General features: G+C 38.7%; 1 protein-coding gene across 2 annotated transcripts; it reads right to left on the bottom strand.

Moving 5' to 3' along the window:
* Positions 1-550: 550 nt before the first annotated feature.
* On the bottom strand, positions 551-17,008 carry LOC124172776. 2 transcript variants are annotated; one of them, XM_046552266.1, is made up of 4 exons: positions 16,870-17,008; positions 16,363-16,728; positions 9,115-9,276; positions 551-1,457 (listed from the first exon to the last, which is right to left on the bottom strand). In XM_046552266.1, exons 2-4 carry the CDS (start codon positions 16,436-16,438, stop codon positions 1,228-1,230), a joined length of 468 nt encoding a protein of 155 aa, XP_046408222.1. In that variant the 5' UTR covers positions 16,439-16,728; positions 16,870-17,008; the 3' UTR covers positions 551-1,227. The 2 variants fall into 2 exon arrangements, with proteins under 2 accessions (XP_046408222.1, XP_046408221.1); XM_046552265.1 differs by having other exon boundaries at positions 16,363-17,008.
* Between the last annotated feature and the right edge of the window lie 225 nt (positions 17,009-17,233).

Genomic DNA, 17,233 nt, shown 5'->3' with positions numbered 1-17,233 from the left:
GAAATAGCGGTTTAGACGAATGGCAATGGTCCATTTTTATCCTCATTTGAAAAAGGCCAGATTGGCGCCCATGCGATGCCACTCCACGTGACGTGACAGGGACCTACTTTATATACGAGTAGATAGGAGTTTAACATCGTCTGAGATTACCAATGCATGCATGAGGTGCAGAGCTCAGGGAAACATGTCTTAATAATCACCAATTAAAACTGCCTATGGTCGGAAAGTTTCCTTCGTTTGATAGGGTATTAATAATCCTTATTTAAGCCAAGCGCTACCAGCTAGCAGGGTACTCTGCTACCTGCTAGTATCCTGCGTCGTATCAACGCTCAAAGCCTCACCCCAAGGTCACCTCACTTGCGGCAGCGGGAACCAGAACGACGTCACACGGAGTTTTCCCGGCATTCATACTTAGCCGTCGCGTTTTCGCGCCTTTGAAAATTTTCACTTTTCATTTAATTGCGAAAAATAGATATCGTCATTTAAAAATCTAATTCATGAAATACGTACTCCAGGTGTAATAATCTTTCGATTTAGGCAATTAAAAAAATAATAGGAAACCACCCTATTCAAACTGACTGAATAACAGAGGAAACCTTCTACTAAGTAGGTGCACAGAAATGTACACTAAAATTCCCATATTAAATGCATTGCAGGAGTATTGGCTCAGCACTGCACTGGGTGCCATATGGCACCCGTGGGCGTTGACGGGTTTAACTGTTGGTTATATAACCCCACATAGAGGGTTTTTCGTGGACAGCTCAGCTACAACACTACAAACTTCGATTGAAATCAGAGACACAGCTTTCAGACTCTCCCCTTGTTAGCATACAACAAACTGGGCAAAACTTGCCAAAACGTACGGCAACATAAGAATGCTTTGTCATACATTGTAGTGTAATACGTGTGATTTTGATGAACATATATACCAATTTCTGGATCAAACTGTAGGTAAACTTCCAGTAAAATATAGCCTATGACACTTGAAGAAATCTAGAAATTAAAAAATAGTGTACGAGTATCAAAATCAGTACAATATATCAGTCCTTAGGTTGGAACAAACGTACAAACATTCATAAAAACTAAGGTGCAGAAAAAATTGCACACACCTTTTTTTTTTTTTTGGGGTAGCTGTTAGAATATAATGGAGTGAAACAGACTCACAGGCAACTTCGATTCATTGAGAGAAAAAGAGGGCGACATTTGTTTGCGATAGTCAACTCCAGGTTAGCTCGTGTACAGGATTGCCAACACGATGGAGACAAAGAAGAAGGCCGATGTGTGTAACGAGTCGGCAGCGTTGCAACCGCTGTCGCGGCAGCACAATAAACAGTTGACGTGCGGCTTGCTTACGTCACAGTGTTCGCCGTCGCCGACGAGCGATACTAGCGCCCCAATCTCGCTCTGGCAAGGCCCGAGGGCGCATTCTCGAACCACGTTGAACGGCTCCCCAGGTTCTGAGGAACAAGAAGAGATTTATTCATTTATTTATTATGTTTTATGTTCGCCCAACATATACATAATTATAGGGCGAGAAACACAAGAATACAACTGCAAAAAAATTGAATATAAATTGGTCACAGCCACAAAATAGTAACAATAATGATAACAAATGCTGAAAATATTAACTAAATACTATCACAGTCGCGAAACTTATCCTTAACATCTTTTACAAAGCAGTATTTCTTTTGATACAAGTCTAGATCGTTGAAATTTCTGTTGTATGGTACACAAATCCTTCGTATTGGCGTATTGGAACAATAATTTGTTTTAAACTTTGATTTATAACATGTTCTTATAAACCGGCTAATAACATTTGGAACTATTAGTTTTATTTCCCTCCAGATGTCACAGGGCTTCTACTCAACTTAACATGAATTCAAGAAGTGGGCCATTTATTTCCAAAAACTTGGCAGAATAGAGAGAGAATCACACGACCATTTTTTTGTCATAATTGAGTTAGTTCTCACTCCCAGTTCCCAGTTCAGTGAAATCATGAAACCGAAAGGGGATTTTGGGGGAATAACATCAGAACTCTGATAATCTCTATCGTAACAGGCTCAACTTTGTGGAGGTTCATTCTAATAAATAAAAGCGAACAAACTATGTATAAATCCACCAATTTATTTTTGTGGTACTACTAGTTTCGACGCAGCGGCGTCATCATCAGGTGATGATGACGCCGCTGCGTCGAAACTAGTAGTACCACATCCGATAAAAACTGTGCAAAATCAGGGAAAACGTACAATGGGGGAATGTAAAATCGAGGTTTCACTGTATTTAAGTCGTCACTCCCATACGCAACCTCAGAGAGGAGGATTTTGGGGGAATAATCCCCCCAGAACTCAGAGAATTTTTTCATACAAGTTTTTTAATGTCGTAAAAGTTTGTTCGCTCAGAACTCTGAGAATTTTTTTATACAAGCATTTCAAAGTGGCAAATTTTGTAACTAATATTACAGGGACGGCTGACTCACAAACAAAATATCACACTATTAACAGCATGTACCAAAGCTCTTTAAACTTTTAAGACTATTACAAACAGTGGAACTTGGATGATTTGCACATCTTGGGACCAGTTAGAACCTTCAAATTATCCATAAATTCTTATTAAAGAAGTCCTTAATAAACAGGACCAAAACAATAAGATTCATATTTCCAATCAAAACTCGCAGTCACAAGGCTTCTACTCGACATAAATTCAAAAAGTGAGCCATTTTTTTTCTTCAAAAAAGCGGCACAATAGAGAAATAAAGCCCGAATCACACGACCATTTTTTTTGTCATACAGTGAAACCTCTATTTTACACTTTTGGATGGACCACTTTAAAAACGTGCGAAATTGAGGAAATTGTAAAATAGAGTATCATTGTTTAAAGGCGGTAATGTTTGGGATCCGATAAAAACTGTGCAAAATCAGGGAAAACGTACAATGGGGGAATGTAAAATCGAGGTTTCACTGTATTTAAGTCGTCACTCCCATACGCAACCTCAGAGAGGAGGATTTTGGGGGAATAATCCCCCCAGAACTCAGAGAATTTTTTCATACAAGTTTTTTAATGTGGTAAATTTTGTAACTAATGATACAGGGATGGATGACTCACAAATAAAATATCATACTATGCATTCACGGAACCAAAAAAAAAAAAGAATATTAGAGTAAAAATGTTGATTTTTTTTACAATCAAAACTGGTAGAAAGAACCAGTGAGTGGCTGCCTGATGTAATATAGGGCGATCATGCATTCTTTAACAGCGTGGTATTTAAACTTTTTTACTTGGCAAATAAAATTATGGAGACCATCTTAAGTTTTTTTTACAGAGCTTGCGGGCTAATTTACATCTTTAGTTAAATTATTTTCATTCACTTCTTGTGGTTGTTCATTTAAATTTGCCATTAATTCAGATGATGAGAAGTCCTCCTTGCAACCGAGTTTCAAAAACCGATCAGGGTGAACCGAACCCGTACCGAGAACTGAAAAAATTTAAGAACCTACTCATCCTTAACACTTTGCATGGCATGGACGTAATATTACATCCTGCTAATCCTTCCGAGGATTGCCATGGACATAATATTACGTCTATTGATTTTATTGACTTTGTTTGCGTGAAGCTGTAATATTTCGCCCGTGGTACTTTTCCAGTTCTCTGCTTAGTGGTTCTGTTATTTCAAAAATCAACTCCTCGATGGAAAAAGAGTTCACTTTATGTCTTGAGGACGAAAAGTCCTCTGTAGCTACCGGCACCCCTATCTCCGCCTACTTTGTGTGAAAATTCTTTGGAGGAAAGAACCATTCGTTGAGGGTGCAGTGACCCTTTTTGTCATCCAGGATTTTGAATGCTATGCTTGGAACAATGCTTTTTCATGATTTCCATGGTTTAAATAATTCAAATTGAGCGTATTAAAAAAATTATTATGCATGTTATGGCGGTACATCATATGTTGCAACTTTTTTATTTTTCAAAAACAGTAGGTTTTCATTGTTAAAATAAAAATTAAAAATTTAGCAATAAATGTTATTCAACTCATTCATAAAGAAGAGCAAATTATTGAAATACACATCAATATAAATATATCTTTGATACTAATACCAACTTTTGTACTGTATGAAAGTATACCGGGACTAGCCACGGTGATAACTTTTTACGGAGTCACCCGCATTTCCTCAGGGGAGAATGACGCCTCGGTAGCTTAACTGGCTAAAGCACTCGGCCGGAAATCGAGGGATCCGGGTTCGAATTGCGGTCCAGGCGAATGATTTTTCCTCTGTGGATTTTTCGCACAATTTTGTACTGTACTTTGTTTTAAATTAAATGCGAATTTAGTAAAAATGGCCGGACTTTTCAGTAGGGCTTTAAATTTAGCGGCCGGCACTCAAAGTGTTTATAAGACTTAATCACACGATCATTTTTTTTCGTCGTGAAAAGTAATCACTATCGAGATCACTTTTCCCGTCGCGAAAAGCAATCGCTCTAGTGATCATTTTTCTGAATCACACGGTCACTCCCGCCGTCGCTTTTCGCATCATTTCCAATATCACAGCTCGTTGTCATGGGACCCACATCACGAAATTATATAGCGTGTTTGTTTATTTATGCCGTTCCCACATTTGTCAAACGTTGCGCTGCAATCGCTCCATAGGGGAAAGCGTTCCGATTGGCTGATATGGGGTTTTAGTGACGGTTTTAGCGACGGAAAAAGCGACCGGACGAGTGGTGAAAAACAGCGATGGGAATCCTCATTGCGATCGCGAAAAACGCCGGCGACGATCATTTGCGAGTGATTGCTCTGGTGATCACTTTCGCGACGAAAAAAATGATAATGTGATTCAAACTTGAGTAAAAATTTCAACTGCATCGCAGAATTCAGAATATATTTTGGACTGACTCACAAGTTACAACAAATTAACGGATGATGTCGTCAGATATTGGGAGATTTTCACTATTACGAAAAAAAAATGATCGTGTGATTCAGGATTCAATTAAATGCTTGACAATTGCTCGACAACCTGCAGCAGTTTCCAAAATCTTTATTGCCATCGAGATATCTTTCCAAATAACCTTCCTTCCCACTTGAAAATTTTGATTTAGAGGGCAGTAACTCGGCGAAATCTAGAGGGAATGACCATAAAATATTAAATTTTACGAATTTTGACCCTCTCCCCCCATAAATTGCATTTGAGCGAGGTACCTAGAGGTCTCAAATTTTTCAAGCCTTATTTTTGAGGGGATGGGGTTGGTGTGGTGTCTAGAGTGTTGCCTTCCCACCTTAGTGGGCTCGGGTTCAATTCCCGGTGCTGGCAGAGAATTTTCAGAGACTGCCCGATCCCTGCTTGAATGTTGTGTGGAGGACATTTCAAGCGCAACACTCCGTCCGTCAGATGGGACGTTAAGCCGTGGTCCCCTTGACTCCTTTCGTTAAGAGCAGGCTAATGCCGACGCTGGGTTTCTCTCCACCCTTCCTTCCATACCCTTCCCTCATGGCACAAATGACCTCAGCTGTCGGTCGCCTCCTCCAAATACCATACCATACATTATTTTAGATTGGTCCCACAACTTGCTTTCATTGGGCCTGATGGATTTGAAAATACCCGATCTGCCCTATTATACAGTCATGGGGCCTATGTGGGTTGTTTCGCTTCCCTCACTGTGTTGCCACTGGGTAGGGTTCTCTTCTCGTCCTGTTGTCATCAATAGGGTAGTTTCCTTCATCAAAGAAAACGAAATGCAATGATTGCGATTCATTGCCCACCATTTGTGTATTCATAATATACAAATTATTTGGTTCTAGAAATCCCAGTATTTAAACGAATGGCAATGGTCAATTTTAACCTCATTTGAAAAGGGCCAGATTGGCGCCCATGCGATTCCACTCCACGTGACGTCACAGGGACCTAGTTTCTATACGAGTAGATAGGAGTTTCACATCGACAGAGGTTACCAATGCATGCATGAGGCACAGAGCTCATGGAAACATGTCCTAATAATCACCTATTAAAACTGGCTAAGGTCGGAAAGTTTTCTTCGTTTGATAAGGCATTAATAATCCTTATTTAAGCCAAGCGCTACCAGCTGGCATGGTACTCCGCTATCTGCTAGCATCCTGCGTCGTATCAGCGCTCAAAGCCTTGCCCTTAGGTCACCTCACTTGCTGCAGCGGGAACCAGAAATACGTCACACGGGAGATTTCCCAGCATTCATACTTACCCGTCGCATTTTCACGTGCTCGAAATTTTTCACTTGTCATATAATCGCAAAAAATAGATATCGTCATTTAAAAATCTAAATGCGTGAAATGCGTGCTCCCGGAGTAATAATCTTTCGATTTAGGCAAAAAAAATAGGAAACCACCCTATTGAAACCCTAGCATCATTAAGGAAGCAGTCAAAATTGGATCCATCACTTTTTTTTGTTACACGCTTTAATGTTTTGAAGGAAACATTTCTCTGCAATTTTGAATGGGCTCCAAAATACTCCAATTTTCAATTGTAAATTTTAATACTAATAACATAAGTTCATCATTAAATCTGAAATTGCTATTTTTTTAAATACATATTATAAACATTTTATATTAGAGTCCCCTGTGATTAAAGTTGGCCTAAAAATCTTTATTGGTTGCTCTCAAATACTTCTTTGTGATCGAAATCAATGTTATTTCGCGAAAAAAAACTTTAGAGCAAGACATCTAATAGCGTAAACTGTTTGTGTTGTGGGTTGCCTAAGTAATAGTATAAGCTATAGCGACTGACTGCTTAACCTTTTCCCGACTAAAGACATATGTGTGGACATTTCCTGACCCGGGAGACGAGAGCCGTATATTTACGTTTCAGATTTTCCTGACCAGGAGAACGAAAGCCGTATATATACGTTTTCTACCTCTCCCCCATTTTATGACGGTCACGGGTGTACGACATCTTTGTTCGAACGCAACACTGTGGGGTATAGGCTTTATCCTCAGAATCCTGGAGCAGGTACCCTGACCCCTCGCCTTTTATTACCCCTCTTAGCGGTAAGGGACAGCCGTCATACAATTGTTTATCCAGTCAGTTTTTGAAATAAATATTTGTACACTTCTCAAGAAAAATAAACTAAGAATTGAATTATTTGTATTTTGGGCAGCGTTTACAATTTTTAAACGAAATTCTACGACAAATCTTAACTTATATCTCGAGTTATGTATAAAAATCAACATGGAAATTGTTTCTGCGTTAAATGCGTTAATAATGGCCTTAGAACTTCGTTTAAAATTTGACAATGCTCAGGAAAAAATGAGGAATTCAATTCAAAGTCTGCAATTTACGTGCAAGCAACAATTATCCATTTGCTAAATACATATGAACAATACATAAGTTGACCGCAAACCAATGCCGCAGGTATGGTCGTAAACCCGGAAAGGAGGGAGCACAACTACTCTCGGAGTCCGAGATAATGCGGAGTCCCTGCGTGGAGGGGTCGAAAAAGGTTCAGCGAGACCCTTCTTATCGAATGCCCTCCAAAAATGCTCCGTATCCCGAGAAAGAAGAGTCTCTTGGGGCTCAGTACAGCAGTCATGCTAAGACAAAAACTCCGCCATCTTGAAAAGGTTAAGAAGTCAAGAAATCTTTTTTAAGAAAAATGATTATCTTCAGCAGATATATGATAATATGACGTAATTGTATTGTAATCAGTCTTATAAACATGAAGTAATGGATTCGCCATAACATGAACTTGCAGACTCCTTTAAGAAATCTAAAAGGAATAATTGTAAGCTACCTAGGAAACTTCAAGTTTGGAATCAGAGGAAGAAACACCTATTAGAAAGAAACAAAAGTCAGAGAGGTTCCTATAATTAGGAAGAATTTCCAAAAGGTACTCTACCATCACATCCTGCTCCACCAGCAGGCTGTCAGTTGAAAAGTTAACTCTTGTTACACCAAAACATATTATTTTCGAGTCATTTATCCTGAATTTTCCCAGTGGAATAATTTGAATATGAATGTCACAATAATTTGAAACGAATGTCTAGAAAATATCTTCTCTAGATATCTTATATATATCAGAAAAGCAGGCATACAGATATCTACAAAATGTCTATAAGATGTCTACAAGATATTAAAAGGTATTTCCCAGATAGGAGCTGAAGATGTTCAAGACATTTTGTTGATATTTTGTGCTATGTGCTAACTTGTTTTCGTTACAACTTCGGTTCAAAGCCGTGCATCTTTATGAAAGTGTATAGCTAACAGAAAATTGCAGCATCCTCTTTTATACATACCATTCATTCCTTAAAATAATTCACCATTTTTGGTTTTTCAGAGCCTTGCCAGATTATCAAAAAGCATTCTTTCCCTGTTATTTGAGCAGTTTTGAAAGAAAAAAACTTGATTCCAAGCTCACTTAAGCTAATTACTTTACTACCAACATAATTAAGATGCTCCAGTAAAATAGGGTATGTAGTTTCCTTCACCAAAGAAAACGAAAGGCATTGATTGTGATTCGTTACCCACCATTAGTGTATTCAAAATATACAAATCATTTGGTTTTAGAAATACCGGTTTAGACGAATGGCAAGGGTCAATTTTAACCTCATATGAAAAAGGCCAGATTGGTGCCCATGCGATGCCACTCCATGTGACGTCACAGGGACCTAGTTTATATACGAGTAGATAGGAGTTTTACATTGTCTGAGATTACCAATGCATGCATGAGGCTCAGAGCTCAGGGAAACATCTCTTAATGATCACCAATTAAAACTGCCTACGGTCGGAAAGTTTCCTTTGTTTGATAGGGTATTATTAATCCTTGTTTAAGCCAAGTGCTACCAGCTAGCATGGTACTCTGGTACCTGCTAGCATCCTGCGTCGTATCAGCGCTCAAAGCCTTGCCTAAAGGTCACCCCACTTGCGGCAGCGGGAACCAGAACGACATCACATGGAGGCTTTCCCAGCATTCATACTTAGCCGTCGCGTTTTTGCATGCTTGAAAAATTTTCATTTTTCATTTAATCGCAAAAAATAGATATCGTCATTTAAAAATCTAAGAGCATGAAATGCGCACTCCAGGAGTAATAATCTTTCGATTTAGGCAATAAAAAAATAATAGGAAACCACCCTATTCTCATTGTGGATGTCTTAATACCACGTCTAATGGTGGTGTAACATCTGTCAGCTGGTTGTTTGCAGGGTTTCAAGTCTTCCGGACCGCACTTGTCGCTGGGGGAGGACGTGGAACACTGGTAACAGGAAAATTCCTCGGCAGGTTTCGCAGTACTACCCTCAGCCACTAGAGCCGACGGTAAACCTTTAGCATTGAAAAGAGAAAGAAAAATCAGTCGTGAATCTGATAAGATCAGTTTTCAGAAGGTTTCATCAAAATTAACAGTAACAGTACTAGTAACTGTAAATATGTAGTACTTTATGAAAAATGTGTATTGTATACTGGAATCCATTATTTCAATAAGGTACCAGATTCAATCAATTTGATAAAAGACAATAAATCTTCCAATTGATAAACAATAATGCTATGCAAAAAAGCTTTCTATTCATTAAATGAATTCATAGAGGACAGAAGTGCCTTAAAATTGTAAGCATTATATTCCTCTCAATGTTTTCACTATGTACACTTATATATAATTATTGTACTGACATTAAAATTAATTAATTAACAAAATTATTTAAAATGCAAAAAAAGATTATTCGCATAATAACTAATTCCAATAATAGAGCTCCCAGCAAACCTATTTTTGAAAAACTGGAAATCTTACCACTCCCTTGTATATATATTCTTGAAACAGTCTCTCTTATTAAAAAAAACCAAGACATGTTTATTAAAAATTGTGACATTCATAGTCATAATACAAGAAGCCAAAATGAAATCCATGTAAGTCAGCACCGAGTAAATAAAACAATTAAAGGCATAGACCATCAGGGAATACTTGTGTATAATAAATTGCCAAGCTATGTAAAAAATATCAAAAGTTCCTTTAAATTTAAGTGTGCCGTGAAAAAACTACTTTTAAGGAAATTATTCTATAGTGTGGATGACTTTTTAATGTAAAAAAATTTAAGTGTGTAATTGAAATGTGTTCACAAAAAAAAATTTTGTAAACTGTAAGTATTTATATATTTTTTATATTGTTTTGTTATTTGAGCATTGTTTTTCCATTCATATTGTGTAATACATGTAACATCCTTGACAAAGCCATGCATAATGCAAATGCTTACGGTGACTTAATAAATCAATCAATCATTACCTTGTAAGACTTGAAGGTAAATAAATTATTATTATTATAACTTACTTTTTAAAATTGTAATCAGTGCCAGCGGCACAGCTAGGAATTAAGTTTCTTTTCTGCCTATCACAGTCACAACACTAGATCAAAAAGTGACATTCGCAGTTATCTGTATTCATTTAGCCAATGTCAGAAGGGACCATATCACGCTATTGCTGCAATCTACAATAGGCTACCCTCTGATATGAAATCCCTTACCTCATCAAAGGTTTTTAAGAATAGATTGAGAAGCTTGCTATGTAACAAAGGTAATTATAGTGTTCAAGAATTTTTTTTTTAAATGATATTTTGTAATCTGTGTTTTGTGATTCTTTTAAGTCTCTCTGTATCTTGACGAAACCCATGGATAATTGTATCCCAACAGAGTTAATAAAGTATTATTATTAAGGTTGGGGGGGTTTTAGGCACAACTAATGCTATGGGGGCCTGGGGTAAGTGGCGCAGCAAGGGGAGGGTTTTGGGGGATAACTCTCCCTCCCCCAGAGCTCAGAGAAATTTTTAAGATTAATCCATTTTACTGTACACTAGAATGCCGGGAAATTGGCATACCCCAAGAATGCCGGGAGGGTGTCATTTTGACACCCAGGTTCTTGTAGCCGTGTTATGTTGCAGATTATTCTTTTCTTAATCGCTATTGTCAAAGCGTCATCTTCACTGTCATATTTGTTTTTGGTTTCTTAATATTTTCAAAAAATAATGTCTTTAAGAGATTTCCACTGGAGTAAAAAAAATGTATGCAAGAAAATCTGTTCTCTAGGACTACAGCATCTTTTTTTGTGATTGGTTTTCGTCAATGAATGTGGAAATTTGCTTTTAAAGATGAAAATTTGAAAACAATTAAATCAATTACGATTATTTCACTACAAAATTGCATAAAAGAAAACACAAAAACTTTGTGAAAATGCAAAAAGAAATCGAATACTTTTTTGTACACACTTCCAAAAAGCTTTATCTAAATTGCAGATTCTTTACATTTCTGGCACTTTCGCATTGTTTTGGCCACACATACTGACTATTTACACAGTTTACAAAAACCAACAGTTCTGTTTTATTGCATTTTATCCTAAATTGACAGTTTCTTGTCCGTTCTGGTTCAGTTTCGGGCGATTTCTTAGAGTTGTCACCAATGACAACACGAGGGCGAAGAGAGCTTCGACCATATTAGACCTTAGAACATATTTTGTGGGTTTGCCCTGATAAACGGTAACTGTTACGTAACCATTTTTTTCAATTTATTTTAATACAACTCTTCCCGGGAAGATTTTATTCCAGCAGAGATACCCTTCTTTCTCTTATTTATAGTACCCAAAAGGCTTGTACCCTTTCTTTTGAGCAAACCAAAGGAAACTGATGTGAAATTGGCCAGTAGTGATACATCTGCCTTTGGTCAAGTAGGGCCGAATAAGTTTCAATAGAGCATGATCTGTGAGGCGATCACCAGCTTGATGACAGTCGTCCTTGCCAAGGTAATGAAATACGTTTATCAAATAATTACTATCCTTACAAGCCAGTATTTTTGACCATATTCATCAGGCTTTGATGCCATGAACTGCGTGAATGGGCATCTTGCTTTGTTTGGAAACATCTGTTCGTCAAAGGTTATGTGTGGCCCAGGCTATGGTTCTGCAGCATGACTTTCAGGTAGGATCTTGAACGCACAGCAGCACAGTTCCACAGCATCTCCTTCTCAAGTAGGATCTTGAACAAGAAGGCGTCGCGTCATCGCTTTGAAGCCTGGCCAGCACCCCTTCCACGTCGGTGCACAACCTCACCACTACGCATAAATTTCTTCGGTCCAATAGCCAGTGCTTATCCAGATTCGTCTACGAACACAACGAGGAACATATCGCTAATACCGTACATAGTAGCAGATCAAAGAAAAGGAGTTGGGAGTGAATATCCATGGAGAAAAAATTAGCATGCTAAGATTTGCCGATGACATAGCCGTTATAGCAGAAACAGAGAAGGATTTGAAAAATATTCTGGTTAATATGGGTAGGGTAATGAGTAGATATCAACTGAAAATAAGCACAAAGAAAACCAAGATCTTAGTATGCAGCAGAAGAGAAGAAGTCAAGACCAACATTAAAATAGGGAGGCAAAAACTGATAGAAGTGGATGAATTCTGTTATTTGGGAAGCAAGATAACTAGTGACGGGAGAAGCAAGAAAGAAATTATCAGCAGAATAGCCCAGGCGAAGAGAGCATTCCACCAAAAGAGAGACCTGCTTACAGCGGTAAACTTGAATGTGGAAGTAAAGAAACAATTCATAAGAACATTTCTGGAGTACGGAAGTGAGGCATGGACAATGACCGCAGCGGAGAAAGCAAGGATAGAGGCCTTTGAAATGTGGTGCTACAGAAGAATGACGAAAATCAAATGGATCGACCGAGTTAGTAACAAGGAAGTCCTAACAAGGGTAGGAGAGAAGAGAAGCCTCATGAAAACCTTAATAAGAAGATGGAACATCCTTATAGGCCACATCTTGAGACATGATGGCCCGATGAAGACAATCGTCGAAGGACAAGTGGAAGGCAAGAATGGAAAAGGAAGACCTCCAACAAAATATATGGAACAAGTAAAGAGAGATGTGAAAGAGAAGAAATACGTAGGCGTGAAAAGATTAGCTGATAGGAGAACTGAGTGGAGAGCTGCGTCAAACCAATCCTAGGATTGTTGACCAGTGATGATGAGTAGCAGATACAATAACTCAAACGTGTATTCGTGCTAAGATGTTTATCTTTCGTAACTGAAGTACTACAATGCCCTAAACATAGCCTGGGCCACACACAACCATTGACGAACTGCTGTTTCCAAACAAAGGTAGATGGCCATTCACGCAGTTCATGGCATCAAAGACAGGAATATCATACAGTTGCAATAATTTTCTCCGGCCTAACACGTTTATGTAGTGCCATTATCAAGACCAAACTGCCGATGCAAGTCGAGAAGCACGTCTCGACTGGTCGTGCCGTGCCAGCGAGCCAGTCTGCAAAACAGCCGACTGCCAGGCAGCCGAACACAGAGGCTCCGCAAAAGCCAACTTCATTGTCACTACAATTGAGTTTGATGGAAAATAAGTTTCGACTCGGTAAAATTTTGCTGGTTTCAAGGAAAACCATTCGCAAATAGAGCGGAAAATAATTACCTTACGAGCTAATAAATTTTTGAAAAAATGTTAAGCAACTGATATTTTCTGAAATTATGTGAAGCATAAACAATAGGGTAGTTTCCTTCATCAAAGAAAACGAAAGGCATTGATTGCGATTCGTTACCCACCATTAGTGTATTCATAATACACAAATTATTTGGTTTTTGAAATACCGGTTTTGACGAATGGTAAGGGTCAATTTTAACCTCATTTGAAAAAGGCCAGATTGGCGCCCATGCGATTCCACTCCACGTGACGTCACAGGGACCTAGTTTCTACACGAGAGGATAGGAGTTATACATCGTCTGAGGTAACCAATGCATGCATGAGGCACAGAGCTCAGGGAAACATGTCTTAATAATCACCTATTAAAACTGGCTTAGGTCGGAAAGTTTTCTTCCTTTGATAAGGTATTAATAAACCTTTTTAAGCCAAGCGCTACCAGCCAGCAAGGTACTCAGCTACCCGCTAGCATCCTGCGTCCTATCAGCGCTCAGAGCCTCGATCAAGGTCACCTCACAAGGCGGGAGGGGGAACCAGAAATGCGTCGCACGGACTTTTTCCCATCATTCCTACTTATGCGTCGCGTTTTCGCGTGCTTGAAAATTTTCACTTTTCATTTAATCGCGAAAAATAGATATCGTCATTTAAAAATCTAAAAGCGTGAAATACGTACTCCAGGAGTAATAATCTTTCAATTTAGGCAATAAAAAAATAATAGGAAACCACCCTATTGTGAAGGTAATGAACATTCTATTTTAAAATACTAATTTGGATAGTAATAATCAAACCGCATCCCACGAAACACCTAATCCGAACGAATAAATGATAAAATATACTGGGTGTCAAAATGACACCCTCCGGCATTGAAGGGAAATTTGGATTTTTAAAACGGAAAAAAGAGAGGGGTGTACCCTTAACACTGTCGTATTATTGAGCCCTAAAAATGATTAAAAGTCACAAAATATTTTATTCTGCAACACTCTTTAAAGGCCAGCTTTGAAAAAAATGTTTGCGAGGGGTGTCAAAATGACACCCTTCGGCATTCAAGTGTTAATTGTATTGATATTACTAATAGAATAATCTAAGGATTAATAAGATATCCCTTAGAAAGCTGTAAAACTCACCATTTTGAACCGTTTATCTTAAAATTCTGGAATTTATTAACCCTTTCACTGCTGTGGACGTACTTTTACTTCCCCCCTGCCATGCGGTCAGCACTTTCGCCGAAGCACTTCGAAGGGTCGCTAATCCGCGACCCAATCCTCGACCAGCTCACCCACGCAGGACCGTCTCCTCGACCCAACGAGCAGGCAGCCTACCTCCCGAAAAGTGACTGCTCTGACTGCAATTTGAAAATCAATCACTCAACACGATCATCAAAAACTTATTGTTTTCATCGCACTCCTGCCAATCATGCAATCAAGTACGTCTTTGAACCGTGTTTCTGCGATGAAAAATAACGGTTTCGTTAACTTTGCTAAAATGGCCATTTTTCCGGTTGTCCGCAGCCACGTTTCTAGAAGACATGCTTGATTGCTTGATTGGCAGGATTGCAATGAAAACAATCATTTTTTGATGATTGGATTGAGTGATTGATTTTCAAATTGCAGTCAGAGTGGTCCCTTTTCGGGAGGTAGGCTGCCTGCTCATAGGGTCGCAGAGACGGTCCTGCGTGGGTGAGCTCGTCAAGGATAGGGCCGCGGATTAGCGACCCTTCGGAGGGTGTACCACACCCATCCTGGAAGTACCTGCTCCATGGGCCCAGGAAACGCATTTTAATATTTTCGCCGCATGTGAGGAGTAGGTTTTCGGAGATTGAACAGCACGGAAAGGGTTAATCTCGCACCTACCGCTAATCCTGGTGGGTATACTATACCCCCACACACCCCGGTATTAGTTGCACCTAAACCCCTCCCCCCAGCCTTAATTCCTAGCTTCGCCCCTGCCTGAGGGTCCGGACCCCTCCCGAAATATAAAAACACAATTACTTTCCTTCACAGAAGAAAACAAAATATCGAAAAATAATGATACTTCACAAAATGTTTCTTAGACAAATGAAGCATTTTCGATAATAAAAAGTACTAATATTAACTTAACACCCACAAATTAGTAGCCGCTGTTTTTTTAACCCCCCCCCCAGTTTTGGACCCCCCCGAACGAAATTCCTGGCTACCCCACTGGTCACGGAGGTATAGAATACCCACCAGGGTAAGTGGGAGGAGTGGTGGCCTTCAGAAAAAATTTATGATACATGCTTCAAAATAGTAAGTTCTATGTCTTTCTGGGGGATATTTTATAAATGCTTACACTATTCTATGTGTAACAGAAATCCCATTAAGTGAAATGGATTTAACTTAGCAATGTCTCTGAGCTGGAGGGGTGTTTTATCCCCCAAAACCCCCACTGGCTGCACCACTGAATGGTACCGGTAACATATTAAAATTTTAAAAAGTAACTCTAATTGAGTCGTTATAGTTTATTGTACTCTAACCATCTCTGGTAACCATAGTGTACATGAGTGTTCTCAAAGACATGATAATATTCATAAAAATACACATTCAATATTAATGTTATAACTTACATAAACAATCTTTCACTTAGAAAAATTTTAGGTGGACCTATGGCTGGCTACTTAGACGCAAAAGGATTCTCTGAATTGAAGTTCGACGCTTTTACACAATATAAATCGAAACACCCATATATACGGGTGTTTCGATAAGTAAGGTATGCTAGAGGCTATTATAACTGTATTTTGAATCCTTACGACTAAAAACTTCATTCAACACAAGAAATACTGCCTACAAATGTAATGGAAAGTAATTTACGTGCCTGGAGTACAATAAAAAATGGTAACGACAAACAGTATTTAAGTATTTATGATAAAAGAACGAATTTTCAATAAGCAGAAAATTGGAAGTCGAAAACAAGTAAATTTCTTACCCAGAAAATTGTCCACACGCACGCTCCAAACAATAAAGACCATAATTATCTTCGTAATCAGCATTCTTCCTGACATATCTCTTCGCCGAAAAGTCAAAATGACGTTAGCTTCAGTCTAATAAAATGATTTGTGACCGGATTTCGGCGAAAATAGGGAAGAATACAGAACGGAAATACGTACTATGATATGTAAATACACCACAAGATACAATTCAGCATTCCGTTCTCTTTTATTTGTGCAGCGAATCTGCGCAGACTCTTCAGGGGTCCATCCATGTACAGCGTCTTCGTTTGAGAAGCACCGCCGTAAAGGTGAGGCAAATAGAAACCCCAAGACTAGCCATTCTAGTGGGATTACGACGCATTCTACCAGCAATAAAATATTATGTAAAAAGCAAAGAATAGTGGAATAAGGGGCGTCAATGCCGTGGTCAAACGGATGAATACATAAATATTTGGGGGATCTCAACAGGGATAATTCCAAATAATTAAGACAAAAACTCACACCTGTGCTTCGAGCTACAAATTCACATCGTATATAAGGGTACACCTCAACCGTTCCCCAAAATCTAATGTCAAAGGTTCGCAGGTACCCTCCACACCTGCGTCAACTTTAATGCTATGTTTGTTTACATTCAGCGCACATTACGTGAATTAGCCCAAGATCCAGCCAAAGTAGTACGTAGTGCCAACATAAAAGATTTTTACGGGAAAGCGGCTTTCCGAACTAAACGCGCGTAATTAAAATACACCCAATCTATCAGCCTATGGGATAAAATAGGCCTTTCCGATTACTAGCTACAAATGGAATAAATACTAGCAATTTATCATATCTATCAGGGTATAAAGAGTTGTAATACTTATATGCGTT

Source organism: Ischnura elegans (genome assembly GCF_921293095.1).
Source record: "Ischnura elegans chromosome 13 unlocalized genomic scaffold, ioIscEleg1.1 SUPER_13_unloc_2, whole genome shotgun sequence".
Classification (NCBI taxonomy): Eukaryota; Metazoa; Arthropoda; class Insecta; order Odonata; family Coenagrionidae; genus Ischnura; species Ischnura elegans.
The sequence above is the reverse complement of the archived record's forward strand: the minus strand, read 5'-3'. Positions and strand labels throughout refer to the sequence as shown.

Excerpts from the sequence above, each read along its gene's own strand:
- LOC124172776 (XM_046552265.1), bottom strand. The coding sequence starts at position 16,438 with ATGTCAGGAAGAATGCTGATTACGAAGATAATTATGGTCTTTATTGTT. Across the intron at positions 9,277-16,362 it reads GCGTGTGGACAATTTTCTGG|GTTTACCGTCGGCTCTAGTG; the intron begins GTAAGAAATTTA and ends TCAATGCTAAAG. Across the intron at positions 1,458-9,114 it reads TTACACCACCATTAGACGTG|AACCTGGGGAGCCGTTCAAC; the intron begins GTATTAAGACAT and ends CTTGTTCCTCAG.